The sequence below is a fragment of the Arachis duranensis genome, chromosome 7 (genome assembly GCF_000817695.3).
Source record: "Arachis duranensis cultivar V14167 chromosome 7, aradu.V14167.gnm2.J7QH, whole genome shotgun sequence".
Classification (NCBI taxonomy): Eukaryota; Viridiplantae; Streptophyta; class Magnoliopsida; order Fabales; family Fabaceae; genus Arachis; species Arachis duranensis.
Window position 1 is genome coordinate 20640492 of NC_029778.3, and position 13939 is coordinate 20654430.

The window sequence follows — 13939 nt, forward strand, 5'->3', positions numbered from 1 at the left end:
TTCTTCCTCACTTCAACGCTTCCAACATTGCCAACAGTTGCACTTTTGCCTTCACCATTGTTTGCATCTCATCCAAACCCACAAATAGACGTCGAACCAAGCTCTCTGCTGCTGCTCATGGCGAATTAGGACTCAACAAATTAGACACAATTGGAGAGATGAACGCATACAATGTATGGAAGGTCGCTTCCATGGAAACAACGACGTTTTTGGAGGACATGGATCATAACAACTAAGCCTTTGACCATTTTACATTGTCCACGTATGCAATAGACATTCACATCAGTAGCGAGATATGCCAGCACACAAGGTTACCATGAAACGTCAAAGTTTCTCGTATGGAGTTGATGGAGAAACACCTACATGGACCAGATTGTGTCACGGAAGTAGTGGACAAGGACCGAAGTGGATCATTTTTATTTTGAGGGGTCGCTTTGTCATTCGCAAAAATGGACAGAAGCCATGTTGGTAGTTCACTCAAGTTGTTATATATATTGTTTAATATTTAATAGTTTATAAGAAAAGAAATTTGGTGGACTTGTCTCACCAGCCTGTCGTTAGATGGGACGGAGGAGGAATTCAGGACCGCCTCACTAGGCGGGGCGAGCCAGCCCGCTAGATGGAGGGCTTTTGGCGACGCGGGGTTGACTTTCCCATTTGCCACTCATATCTACAATAAAAGAATAATTTGTGAGCATAATAAAAAGTATAAAATTTTACTTATTCATGCTAATGCATATTAATATTATCTAAAATAAAATATCAACACAATTGTCACTATGTAATATATAATTAATAGTCAACCGTTTTTTCACAATTTGCAAATAAATTTAAACTTCAATTGAAAATAATATTTATCATATCATATTAGAACCGACCAACTTTCCTAAATCTTTTGAAGACATAACACCCCTAAAACATTTTAGATAAAGAAAAGAATAGTCTTCATAAAAATAATTTAGACTTCTTTATATTTCTTTGTCACAATTCAAACAAGATAGGAAAGAAATAAGTCTTCAAAAATACAAATACAACCTCCAAACATTATGGTATGCATCTACCTAGCAAGGACTATGGGAAAAATTCACGACAGAGATAAGGGATCCATAGAAGAAGGTGCGTGTGTGGCTTGGAACCTTTGATTTTGTTGAAGAGGCAGCGGCAATGGAGGGTGAAAGCAGTAGCGACGGAGAGGAGGATGAAGGAGAGAAGGGAGAGGTTGTACGCGTACGTCGTAGTGTTTTAACTAAGGGTTCTAAAATTCGAAATTACCTATTTTCATTTTTTGTATATAGGTGATAACGGCGGTTCAAACCGCTATAATTACCAAAATCACTACCAAATACAAATCAATTATGCCAATAAAATAAAACGTTGTAATGTCTAGATATTGTGGCGATTTTTCAAAACCGCCGTAGTATAAATGTTATTTTAAATTTTTTTTGTAATATTTATAGACTTTATACTAATGATTAATTTTAAGGCTAATTTTTTTATATTGTATTATTAAGCATATATTACATGTATATTATGTAATTTTGGTGTAATATCTTGATATAGAAGAAATTATCGTCACAAAAAATCATGGATAAAATTATCGAAAATCAAAACAAATAATTTAAAACAAAAGACAAATTTCTTTAGCTAAAAATCGGCACTACCAATTTTACAAGAAAATATCTTTCAAAAATAAATCGGTACTACCGATTTCATTGTGGCTTTTAAAAAAATGAAATAAGTAATTCACTTTATGTTAGTAACATATAATGAAACAACTAATATAAAAAGGTGAATTCTATCATACCCTCTCTAAAATAAAGGGTAAATTATCCTTTGTGATATATATATTGAAAGTGATTCACAAGATGAGTTTTATGAAGTGGAAGAGATCTTTACGAATGCAATTGATGCACTTGAAGGTAGAAGATAGCTTATGGTCCGTTATGATAGAAGTCATAAAGACATTTAGAAAGATTCTTTAGATCCTCAAGTCATAAAGACATTATTGTTGATGAGGTCAAATACAAGTTTCAAGGGACGGTAAATTCGGATCCTCATGAGATTAAAAATATTGTTGTCGATGAGGTGGAGATCAAGTCGAATTCAATTGCAGACAATAGGATTTGCAAGATGAGATAACAATTATGCACAAGAATTTAATCACTTTCATGCATAGTTATCAAACCCGGACCAGACCGACCGGTTCGACCGAAAAACCGGTGAACCGGACCTTTAACCGATCCGGGTTAACAATCGAACCACACAAGCAAACAAACCGGTCAAATTCGGAAGACCCAGTAAAAACCGAACTGAACCGTGGACCGAACCGGACCGGTCAGACCGCAAATGACGTCAGCACGTGCGTTTTAAAAAATGTAACGCAGTGTCACCTGCTGGGTTGGAACCGGCACTCCTAGAGAATAAAAGGATTTGTAACCACCAGGCTACCATGCATTTTGAAGTTGTTGGTACCTTTTTATAAATATATTATAACTTATAAGACATATCCTAATTAATAACTTTATCTTATTAACTCTTTTACTTATGTAAAATTTAAAATCTCCTTACACTTTTATCTTTTATTCTAATGAGTAATTTTATATTTAATTTAATTAATTTTTTATTTTATATTTACTAACTTAAATTAATTATTTTTTAATTTTACATAATTATTAAAAATATTAAATGTTGTTAAATATTCTTTAAATTAAAAAGATAAATAAAAATAATTTTATTAATCATACCATATTTTTGTTATTGATAATTATATAATATTTATTAATATTAACTCTTTTTCAACATATATTTGATTAATATAATTAATTAATAAATTATTGAAATATTAAAATAATTATTTTTATATAAAAAAATCTTATTATAAAAAAATAAATTTTATAAATTATTTAATTATAACCGAGTTAACCGGTTCAACCTGTGACCCAACGGTTGAACCAGTGACCCGGTGACCCAGTAGTCTCACCGGATTGATTACCGGTTCGGTTCTAATAACTATGCTTTCATGGGACAAAAGTTTTGCGGATAGTGAACTTCGAGGATGTTATCACCGTACAGAAGAGGGTGGAGGAGGCGCATTGGATGTACACTGAGATTAGGAAGGAGTTGTGCCTATGTAGTATAGATTCTCCGTACCTCAGTAGCACAAATATTGCCACGTGTAACAAGCTGAATACGTATGCACTTTGTTGATGGATTTGTAAGTCACCGCAAAGAGATTTTTTCGACGGTGACAACCACCACCACCACCGCCACCATAAACTGGTAGTGCTAAACTAAATTTAAATAATCACAAGAAAGAAAAAGAAAAATAAAGAATATATATTTAATTATTATGGTTAATATTCAACTTAATTATAATTATAAACACTATATATATTTATCAGAGAATAATTTATCCTTTATTTTAAAGAGGACACAGTAGTATTTATTAAATAAAAATTATTCTAAAAAAATAATAATACTAATAATAACAATAATAAAAACCATAATAATAATAATGTTGTAGTCTTTGTAAGTATTTTTGTTTTTAACAACAACAATAATAATAATAATAATAATAAATAATGAATGAATTGAATGAGAAGGAATCATAGAGTAAGATGAGAGAGTGCAAAGAGAGAGAATGTTTCACGAAAAACATATCCTCTTTATCTTGAATTCAATGAGAATGAGACCATTCCTTGCAACAATGAAATTGTTAATAACGATTTAATTTAAGATGTTACTTGCGATTTAATTAAATCTAAAATAACATTCTATAACTCGGTATTACATATTCAATTTTTTTTTGTATTACCACCTTACTTATCATATTAAAAAAATTCTATAATTTTGACATATAGCTAACATAGTTAAATTAATAAATATAGATAGAGAAGATCAGAAAGCAATTAGTCAATTACCATGTGGAGATCTCTTTGAAACTCCTCCATTTCTTTTTCTTTTGACTTCCATCCATATGTATAAAGGCTAAAATAAACAATTGTATTTTATAAATTTATTTTTAACACATTGACATGACGAACCTTTTATACAATTAAAATTAATTTCATAATTCGTATAGATTAAAAAAATTATTTAAGTCCAATATTTTCTTTAATTTTATGCATCTCGCAATAATTGTGCTAACAAATTGCAGCATACTAAAATTTTAAAAACCGAATCAATCATTAAATAATAAAATTTAAAGTTCGAATACTTAAAAGATTTAGTCGAATATAATAAAATAATATAATTGTGTATAAATATATATTTTTAAAAATAATTTTATATTTTATTATCTTAAATTGGTTAACGTCTAAAAAATTGTACATGTTCAATTGATTTATTTATTTATCGAATGAACTGAATAGATTGATCCAGTTGTTAGAACCATACAATTTTATAATTTTTTTCATTTTTCCAACAAATTTAAATATCCTAATTTTTGTATGTCTTTAATAATAAAAGGAACAAGAATGTTATAACTTATAACATTTTGCGTTTGGGTGAAATTCGATTAGGTGGAGTCATGTGACCAGGAGGGGTGTATATGATTCTGTTCGGTCCAAAGATTTGGTTCGACTTCGAATATTTTAAGACTAATTTGGTGTGATTTTATTGGATTTAAAGTTGAATAAGAATCTTAAAAATAGACTCAATTATTATTTATGATTGAGTCTGGATCAAGACAAACTCAACTTCACCCGACTCATGTACATCTTAGAGGGATTAAAAAAGATATATATATTTTAAATTTAATATTATGTTATATTAATTATAAACTTATTGATTTATTTTTAATCACATTTGTTAAATTAAGAAATAGATAAAAAAAGTATGAAATTAAAATTTATGGACAAATTCAAGTTCAAGTATGGTTATCAACTTCTATGTAATAAGTATTTCTTTTTTCCTTCTTTATAAATGAGTGCATCATAATTTTTTGACATAAAATTTATCAAGACCTGGATTTTACTCGATCGAGACTCGGTTTTAATGTAGCTCGAAAGTAGTATGATTTTACCGGGTTTAGAGTCAAATAAGAATCTAAAAAATAGACCTAGTTATTATTTAGGATCGAATCTGAATCAACACAAATCCAATTTCACCCGGTCGTATATGTACTCCTAATGACCAGCCTACTTTTATTTAAATTTTGTATTTTTTTTGTTTTTAACAGTATCTTTTAACTCGGCAGACCAATGACTAATTTGTCGTAGTATTGAACTTCATTTAAAAGTTTGCTATTTGACAATAAATTGCTATATATATAAGATGTGATTCAAATTTTTGACACTTACTTAAACAGATTAATAAACTAATCACTAGACCAATTTAATTTGATTTTTAAATTTTGTATTTATTAATAAATTTGTTGATAGACTTTCAATCAAACTAGGTCTGTGAACATATCAAGTTCAAACATCCAAAACAATTTCTATAAGCCACAAATCAGACTTAGGCCTAATATATATACTAGAACTATTACCATTAAAGTCTGTTTTTAACTAAGTTGGATTAGTTTAGTAGTTAACTCACTAATCTACTTAAATAAATATTGAGAGTTTAAATTTTATATTTTGCATACATCAATTTATTGGCGAATGATAAATTCTTTATTAAAATTAATTTGGCCCTTTTTTTTAGAAAAATGAGTTTGAACATCTTCTAACTCTGAACATCTGTAACATTTTAAAATATTCACCCATACTATATATTTACAATTTATATCATTGAAAATTATTAAATAATTTAATAAGTTTGACTAAATTATGATTTAAAATTTTTCAATTATCAATTTTACATAAATACAACTGTACGTGAATTTTCACCGTATTTTATTTATTCTTAATTTTAAGTTTTTTTTTTTTTAGTTTGCAATAGGGTATTCATCAGGTCGGAAGCTCAATGACTAATCCCTCAGGTACTGTAGAGGCACACAAAATTGGCAACCCTCCCAAGTAAGCAAACTCCATTTCCATCTTCCAATAAGTATCGAACTCGGGAGAGATAGTTAAGGGACACAGACCCTCATCCATTTGTGTCAACTTGTGTTGGTAATTTTAGGTTTTTATTTTACACAATTTCAAAAAATGTAGAGCTATTGGGCCTAGTTCACAGCTTACTATGAGAGCCAAGTTGGGCCACGCCCGTCTTGTCGAATTTGAATTTCCATGTAAAGCCCGGAAAAACGAAACAAAAAGAAACGTTGTCCCTAACACGAGCTACTAGGGCTCCATCGTTGCACGTTCTTGTTGTTCACTCTGCATCCGAAGCAAAGAGAGATTAACAATGCTATCAGGGGACATACCCCCAAACCAGACCATTTACATCAAGAACCTCAACGAGAAGATCAAGAAAGACGGTAACTTCCTCTTCTCACAACTTTTCCTTACTTGCCCCAACAAAAGTTTTATTTATTTTTAGATGATTCTGCTGCTTTGCATTATGTACTTTAGTTTCGTGTGCTTGGTTTAGGGTTCAGGTTTAGTTTGGTGTGCTTGGCTTGTAGTGAATTCTGCTTGTCGACTTTGATGTACTTCTGAAATGTAGTGAATTTAGTTTTGAGTTCGGAGGTAGCATCAAAGAGGTTTTCGTTTTAACTCTTTCATGGTTAATTAGGGTATCTCTGCGGATTTGGTTTAGAGCCATGAACATAATAGTTGTATTTCTTGTGTTTTGATTTTAATTTTTATTTTGTCTGAAAATTAAATTGGAGTTGGCATGTTTAAGGTAACCAAAGGCAAATATTTTTGGGGTTTAGGGTTTAAGGGTTCCTACTGCAGAAGCGCACTGCTCAATAAAGGAAGGCATTAAAATAAAATAAAACATTTATTATATAATTAAATAATTCATTTAAACAATAGAACATTAAAATGCTTGGTAAATCATGATTTGCAGGGTTATTAAATCATGGGATTCTGAAGTGTGAATCATACAATCCTACACAGTTCATGTGTCGCATGGTTGAAATCACCATGGTTAATCAGAACTTGCTGGAATTGTGACTGAATCATCAGAGTTTGACGACAAAAAAATAAAATTAGCCTTTGAATTGTGATTCAAGTATCATGATAGGTTGTACCGTTTTAATGACGTTAAAGGTTCCATCTATTATATAATCAAAATAGATATTTTGGGAACGTTAGAAGTGGAGTTGTGGAAAGCCATTTTCTTTTCCCTTTGTTCTCTGTTTTAATCAGTGATTGGTTGATGCTTGAACTCCATCTTTCCCTTTTGAAACATATTTTTTATTATTTAATGAGCTCACATGGCATTATTTGGTTTGTAAATGTGTGAAAGGAGCTCACTGTAGGCACTTCTGCCAAAAGAAATTATACTGAAAGGCATTAAAGGTGTCCCCCTCGGTGAATTGTCTACAGATTTAGATCTAGGTTTCTCAATGGAGTCAGTCGATCTTCCCTAACCAGTTCCACCTAGTGGGAATCCACCTAGTGGGAAAGAAAAATGCTTTATTATTGTTGTATTTTGCTGTTCCGTTAGAATATAACGTTATATTTTGCATTGGTTTCAATTTGGCAGAGTTAAAGCGATCATTATATTGCCTGTTCTCTCAATATGGGAGGATCTTGGATGTTGTTGCCTTAAAGACACCTAAGCTTCGAGGACAAGCATGGGTTTGTTTTAGCGAAGTCCCTGCTGCTAGTAATGCGGTCCGACAAATGCAAAACTTCCCATTTTATGACAAACCTATGGTAATCAAGTTATAATATTATTGGTTATTTTCTTTCTGTTATGTACACAAATTTGTTGTATCTTAATTCAAATATTTTGAAACCATTTCCTAATTGCCTCATTTAATTGACTTTTACCTTTAATCTGTTATATATTAAATCTTTTGTTCAGGCGAAATAAAATTTATTGGTCGAATTTTTTATTGAACTATGCAATTCTAAGTTTTGTTGAGCCACAGCATCATTGTCTGGTAGGCATTTTTTAAATAATCAAGATCAAGAAAGAATTTCCTGCATTTCCTAAAGTTACTTGTTATATTGGTTTGTCTATATATATATAGTATGCATATAATAGCATTTTGTGTCAATAATTATGCAGCGAATTCAATATGCAAAAACAAAGTCAGATTGTATTGCTAAAGAAGAGGGAAGTTATGTTCCAAGGGAAAAGAAAAAGAAACAAGAGGAGAAAGGTGCACTAGAGTCATTTATATATTCCTTTTTACTTAAAAACCATTCCTCTTTTTTTGAATTCGCACCTTAGAACTCTTTCATCATGAATGATTTGGTACCTGAAAACATTCATCTCGTTAAAGCATTGACGATGGCTTTAAAATGGTTGTAGCTTTACCATCATTTACAATAGGATTGTATAATTAGAATATTAGTCATTTGAAACTAGTTAAGAGTCACCCACAATAAGGTTATCGAGAGAGTCATTCATTTTACTTAATTATACCATAACATGACAGTTTTATCTTCTTGAAAGAATAAAAATAAATAAAAACGAACATAAAATAAAGTTTTAAAGGATTGAGAGTAGTCCTTGAAAGTATAAAGTAGAAAACATGCAAAAAGCCTTTTTAGGCATATCCTCACTGGTCTTGGGATTTCAGCAGTTCTATCATTCTCAAATTTTATTGACAAAGAAAAATATTATTGGAACTCTATTGTACAGTAATTGCTTACTGCAAATTTAAGGCCCTAGCAGTGGATTGTATTATGTTGTTAATGGATGATGAGCTTTCAAGTTTGAACTCGGTATTATATATGCAAAAAATGACCTAATTTACCTTACATTCCACCACCGTTCTTTGAACTTGTTGCATGCAACTCAATGTTAATTCGTCTATTGACTTGGTACTTATTTCTTATTGCTGAGTTTAGCTGATATAGTTTTGCCTGCTCAGCAGCTGAAAGAAAGCGGCGTGCTGACGAAGCACAGCAATCTGCGGTGCCTAATGGAACACATGGTGCAAGTAATGGTGGCCCGACGGTAAGTTTCTCTAGAAGTGTAATGTACGATGCCTATTTTGTCGCAAATAAAAATGCATCTTATGGGCCTACAAGTTTGGTTGTTTAACTGTCAGTTTATTAATTCAATTCAGATGAATACCTGCATCTCACTGTTTCTTGATCATGAAAGAAAAGCATCCATTTATGTTATCGGCAGTAATTTCAAACTTTCCAATTGAATACTTTCTGATATAACTTGCACTAAAACATTTTGTGTGCTATTGTTTTTCGTAGCCCCCGTTCCGTCAAGGTCCTAGCACCCAAGAAGCTGTGCCTCCTAACAATATTTTGTTCATAGAGAATTTGCCTCATGAAACTACTGGAAGGATGCTGGAGATGCTCTTCGAACAATACCCGGGTTTTAAGGAAGTGCGCTTGATTGAAGCAAAGCCAGGTATCGCATTTGTAGACTTCGAAGACGAGGTGCAATCGTCCATGGCCATGCAGGCACTTAACGGCTTCAAAATCACCCCTCAAAATCCCATGATCATAACCTTTGCCAAGAAGTAGCTGTTTTATTTTCAGCTATCAAGTTTTTCCAACTTTAGCATGTACTAGTGGAAAACGGGTACTTAAAAAGAGATTCTTTTTTATTTTTATTTTTTGGCCTTTCTATATTGTACTCATGTAGATCTTGGAGAAATCAGAGACTAATTGCAGGACTTGTAAGTTTACAGGAAGTATAAGAAACCAGCAAAACTCAATTTGAGAATTCAACCATATTTGTAAGATTAAGATTGTGCTGGTTTAATGTCTATTGATTGTTTGTGGTTTTTCGAATTCTAGTAAAACTGGTTCTTATTTAATTCTTAGTCAAGGTTCTATTTACAATTTGACATCTTGAAATGAGCTTATATTAAACTCCAATTTAAGGTTCTTGTAGGGGGCAAATCTTATATATATATATAATCTATACTATTGGATTAGTGATCTCCTTATCAGTTTTCTTGCTCTGCTATAATTAAATTTTACAGACCTAAGTTTTATGCTTTATCCAACATTAATCAGAGATATGAAATCAGTTCTTTATTTCATTTTGGGAAATGTTTGGAAGAGAATGTAAAAGTACTGAACTCAGAATATGTTCATTGCTGCATAACTAACGAAGTAAAAAGTAAGTCACTGATTTTGACAAATGCTACAATATACAATAATAAGATCATCTAATGTGCACGTGTAATGCAAAACTTCATTGTTCCTCCACTGTCCACTATAACCTTGAAAGCTTTTCTTATTATTATTAATATTATTTAGAAATAAAAGTATAAATTCTAAACATTCTTTTTAACTAATATTCTTTCTATCTTATTGGTAATCAACTAGCTAGCCATACACTTTCTAACTAATATTCTAAACAGCATGCTTTCATAATTAAAAGTTAGGCCTCTTAGTAGTATTCAGTGACTGCTATGAACAAATTTTCATCAAATAAAAATTTAGTAAATGCAAAGGTTCAGATAGATAATTAAGTTTACATTTGACTTCAGAAAATGATATTGTATATAAATATTAAATATTTTATGGCGTTGCATGTTAGTCAGGAAGTGTAAATCTTAAGATTTTGGGCTCTCAAAAAAATGGTATCCCCCATTTTTTGGGCCCGTATGACATCAGCAACAACAAAATAAGACTAAGTCTTAGGCATGTCGCATTATTGGAGGAAGATAAGGAGAAGAAGAGGGACATAAGCTGAGTCAAAATTTTCCATGCTGCCTTTTCAAAATACATAGTAGTCAAGAAGTGAATATGAACATTATAGGCCCTCAATATCCAAATATTTTAGTATTTTGACTCATTCAATAAAACTCACTCTGCCTAAAAGTCAAAGACAAGGATCTATTGGCAATTACAATTAATTATTAGTGCGTGTAGCTTTGAAGTTAACATCGAGGCCAAGAAATTCTGAAGTGTTTATGAGCATTATGTGTAATGTGCTCATAACCAATACACGGAAGTCACTTTTAAAATTTATTTATCCTAATAAACCATAATTTAAAGGTAACTATTTTATCAGCCACTCTATCACACAAAAAATAAGTCAGTAAATCTAGGAGTGAAAGCGGATCGGAGTGGATATGGCTAAAATTTCGATCTGATTCGCACTAAAATCATCGGATTGAATCTAATATCCACGATTTTTAAATTTGGATCCGATCCGCATATTTGCGTAATGGATCTCGGATATATCCGCAATAAATATTTTAAAAAATTTATATTTATTAAAAATATTAATAAAATACTATTTTTTTACTCTTTTAAACATGTTTACTCTTAAAATATTATTAAACATATTTTTTTTAAATAATAAAAATAAAATAATACAACATCTATGATAATTATTAGTTGAAATAAAACATAAAGGGAATATTTACATATTTATTTATTTATTTTTGCGGATCCGCGAATCGAAACGATATCTACAATTTTCGGATCAGATTCAGATAAATACCGAGAATATGTAAATCGGGTCTAATGCATGAACACCCCTAATTAAATCAATTACTCGTATAGAATATATGTTCAAATACAAAATATATATTAAAATAAATTAATAAATACATATATTTATACATAGTAGCTTATTTGATAATTAATTTTTAATATACATATAGTATTTTTGTTTTATGAGTCATGAATTCTAATTATATTAAGAATATTTCAATTAAAGGTTTAACTAACTTGTATCGTAAAAACATATGTTAAAATAAATTGAAAATGTTTTTATTGAAAATATAAAAAATTTAGGATACGTTTGGTTTGTGTTTTCATTCTATTTTCATTTTCAGTATTTTTTATTTTTTAAATTTTGTGAAAGAAAAAATAAAAACAGTAAAATTCTATTTTTTGTTTTTATCACCTCTTATTTTTATTTTTTCTTTCACGAAATTTAAAAAATAAAAAATATTAAAAATAAAAATACAAACTAAATGCACTTTTAAGTTTTTAATGCATTTGTTTTATATTTATTATAAAATTTGAAACTTTTATTAATAATAATCTTATCATAAAGATAATTATACATATTAACTAAACCCTTCAATTAAAAATTGGATTATTATTTGTAACTAGTTAAAAAATTTTAAGAAAATCATCACCACAAATTAAAAATTAACTATTATAATAAGAAAATACCAAAATTTTAAAAGACTCTTTTTTAGTTATTGATCTTTGATGTAAGATTCTTATTCAGGTACTAATTTCATGTAACAGGTATTTTTTTTTTGGTTGGTCAACCCTCAAACAAATTATAAGTAGCATGAATTATAAGATGTTAAGAAAATTATCACCACACAAATTAACTATTACAATAGAAGAGTTCCAAAATCTTATAAAATTCTTTTTCAGATATTATGCTTTCAATACCGGGATTTTTTGGATATTGGCTCAGCGAATTCATCTCAGTATTACTGTTACTTTTTAAAAGTTACTAATCTTTTTTAACTTAATGCACATCTTCATTGAAATTAACAGTGTGGAAACAATTAATATAAAACAAAAATAGAGATCGAAGTTGGAAAAGCAAAGTTATTCAGAAACTGTGCAAACCCTCCAGGAGAATTATTTAGTTACCTATCAATATCCAGAAAGAAAAGCATGTATATTATGTTACTCTAAGATGAATGTTAATGTATGTTTGAGTTTAATTAATGAAATTCAGAATACTCCATAGTTTACATTACACTACTAGTGAAAATTCTTGAACTTTTCTCGTTATAATATTTGTTTTTACTATGAAATTATCTCTCCAAAAAATTTAGATAGCACACCCTTAATGCAAATAATAATAATAATAATAATAATAATAATAATAAAATTGAAGAGTGAATTATCTATAGATTTGTTTATTTATCTTAAAATTTTATTTTTATTTAAAATAATTGGGACAATAAGAACCAATAACTCTAAAATTTTTTGTTACTGTCTTTGATATTTTATCCTAAAATTATTTCTGTTAAGCACATAATTAATTATATATAATTGTATTAAGTATAAACTAATTAAGTGTGAATTAAATAACAAGTTAAGAATTAATCTGCTGTAAATCTAAATTTTATTGGGTTAGAGTATGTACAAAGCGAAATTTAAATCTGTGATACTTATTTAAGCGAATTAGTGAGTTAACTACAACACCAATTCAAGATGATTTAAAAAAAAATCAATTTGACTCATTCTTAGTCTTATTTTTATTAAATATATAATTTATTAGTGCATTAACAAGCATTAATTCACCTTTTTATTATTTATTAAAAATATATCGAAATTAAAAAATTGTAATTGATTAAAATAATAAATAATTTCTATAATAAAAAATATTAAATTTAAATATTAAAAATTTAAAAAAGTTAATAAACATATATAACAAAAAACACATACATTTTATAAATAAAAGCTTTTACATAAAATTCTCATTCTCTCATATCCTGTTAGGTATGGCGATGAAGAGGAATAAACTGATGGCATGTCCTCACGTCCTAAATACGACAAATTTTACAAAGTACCATGAATGGTCAAATTAAAGAAAACGAATCCATCGAAGGCAATGGAAGGGACACTATCAAATCATTTCCTTTATGCTAAGCACTTAGGCATATTTCAACAAGATTAAAATACTTTCACACTTCAACCCTTTTTCCTTTAATTCCTTTCTGTTTAGTCACATTTCTATATATAATTGAGCTTCAACAGTTGCTTTCTAATTGTTTCTTTTCATAATCTCTACCTATGTGTTTGAATTAAAATTTATAAATGAGAGTTTATATAAAATTAATTTTATAAATTTAATTTTGATTAAAAGTGAATTTGTGATAATATGATTTATATTTGATAATTTTTATATTAAAATAAATTATAATAAAAATATTATTTAAATTATATTATTCAAATTATTTTTAGATAAAAAATATTAAAAAGATATAAATTTTTAAATAATTATTTTATTATTTTATCTT

The 13939-nt window shown here is 29.1% G+C and overlaps 1 protein-coding gene across 2 annotated transcripts; it reads left to right on the plus strand.

The window, feature by feature from the left end:
- Nucleotides 1-6200: 6200 nt before the first annotated feature.
- LOC107458257 (U2 small nuclear ribonucleoprotein B'' 2) lies at nucleotides 6201-9821 on the plus strand. Of its 2 annotated transcripts, none has more exons than XM_016076455.3 (5): nucleotides 6201-6364; nucleotides 7543-7715; nucleotides 8074-8167; nucleotides 8885-8970; nucleotides 9225-9821. In XM_016076455.3, the coding sequence occupies exons 1-5, from the start codon at nucleotides 6292-6294 to the stop codon at nucleotides 9498-9500; spliced, it is 702 nt and encodes a 233-aa protein (XP_015931941.1). In that variant the 5' UTR covers nucleotides 6201-6291; the 3' UTR covers nucleotides 9501-9821. The 2 variants fall into 2 exon arrangements, with proteins under 2 accessions (XP_015931941.1, XP_015931942.1); XM_016076456.3 differs by having other exon boundaries at nucleotides 8888-8970.
- Nucleotides 9822-13939: the final 4118 nt, after the last annotated feature.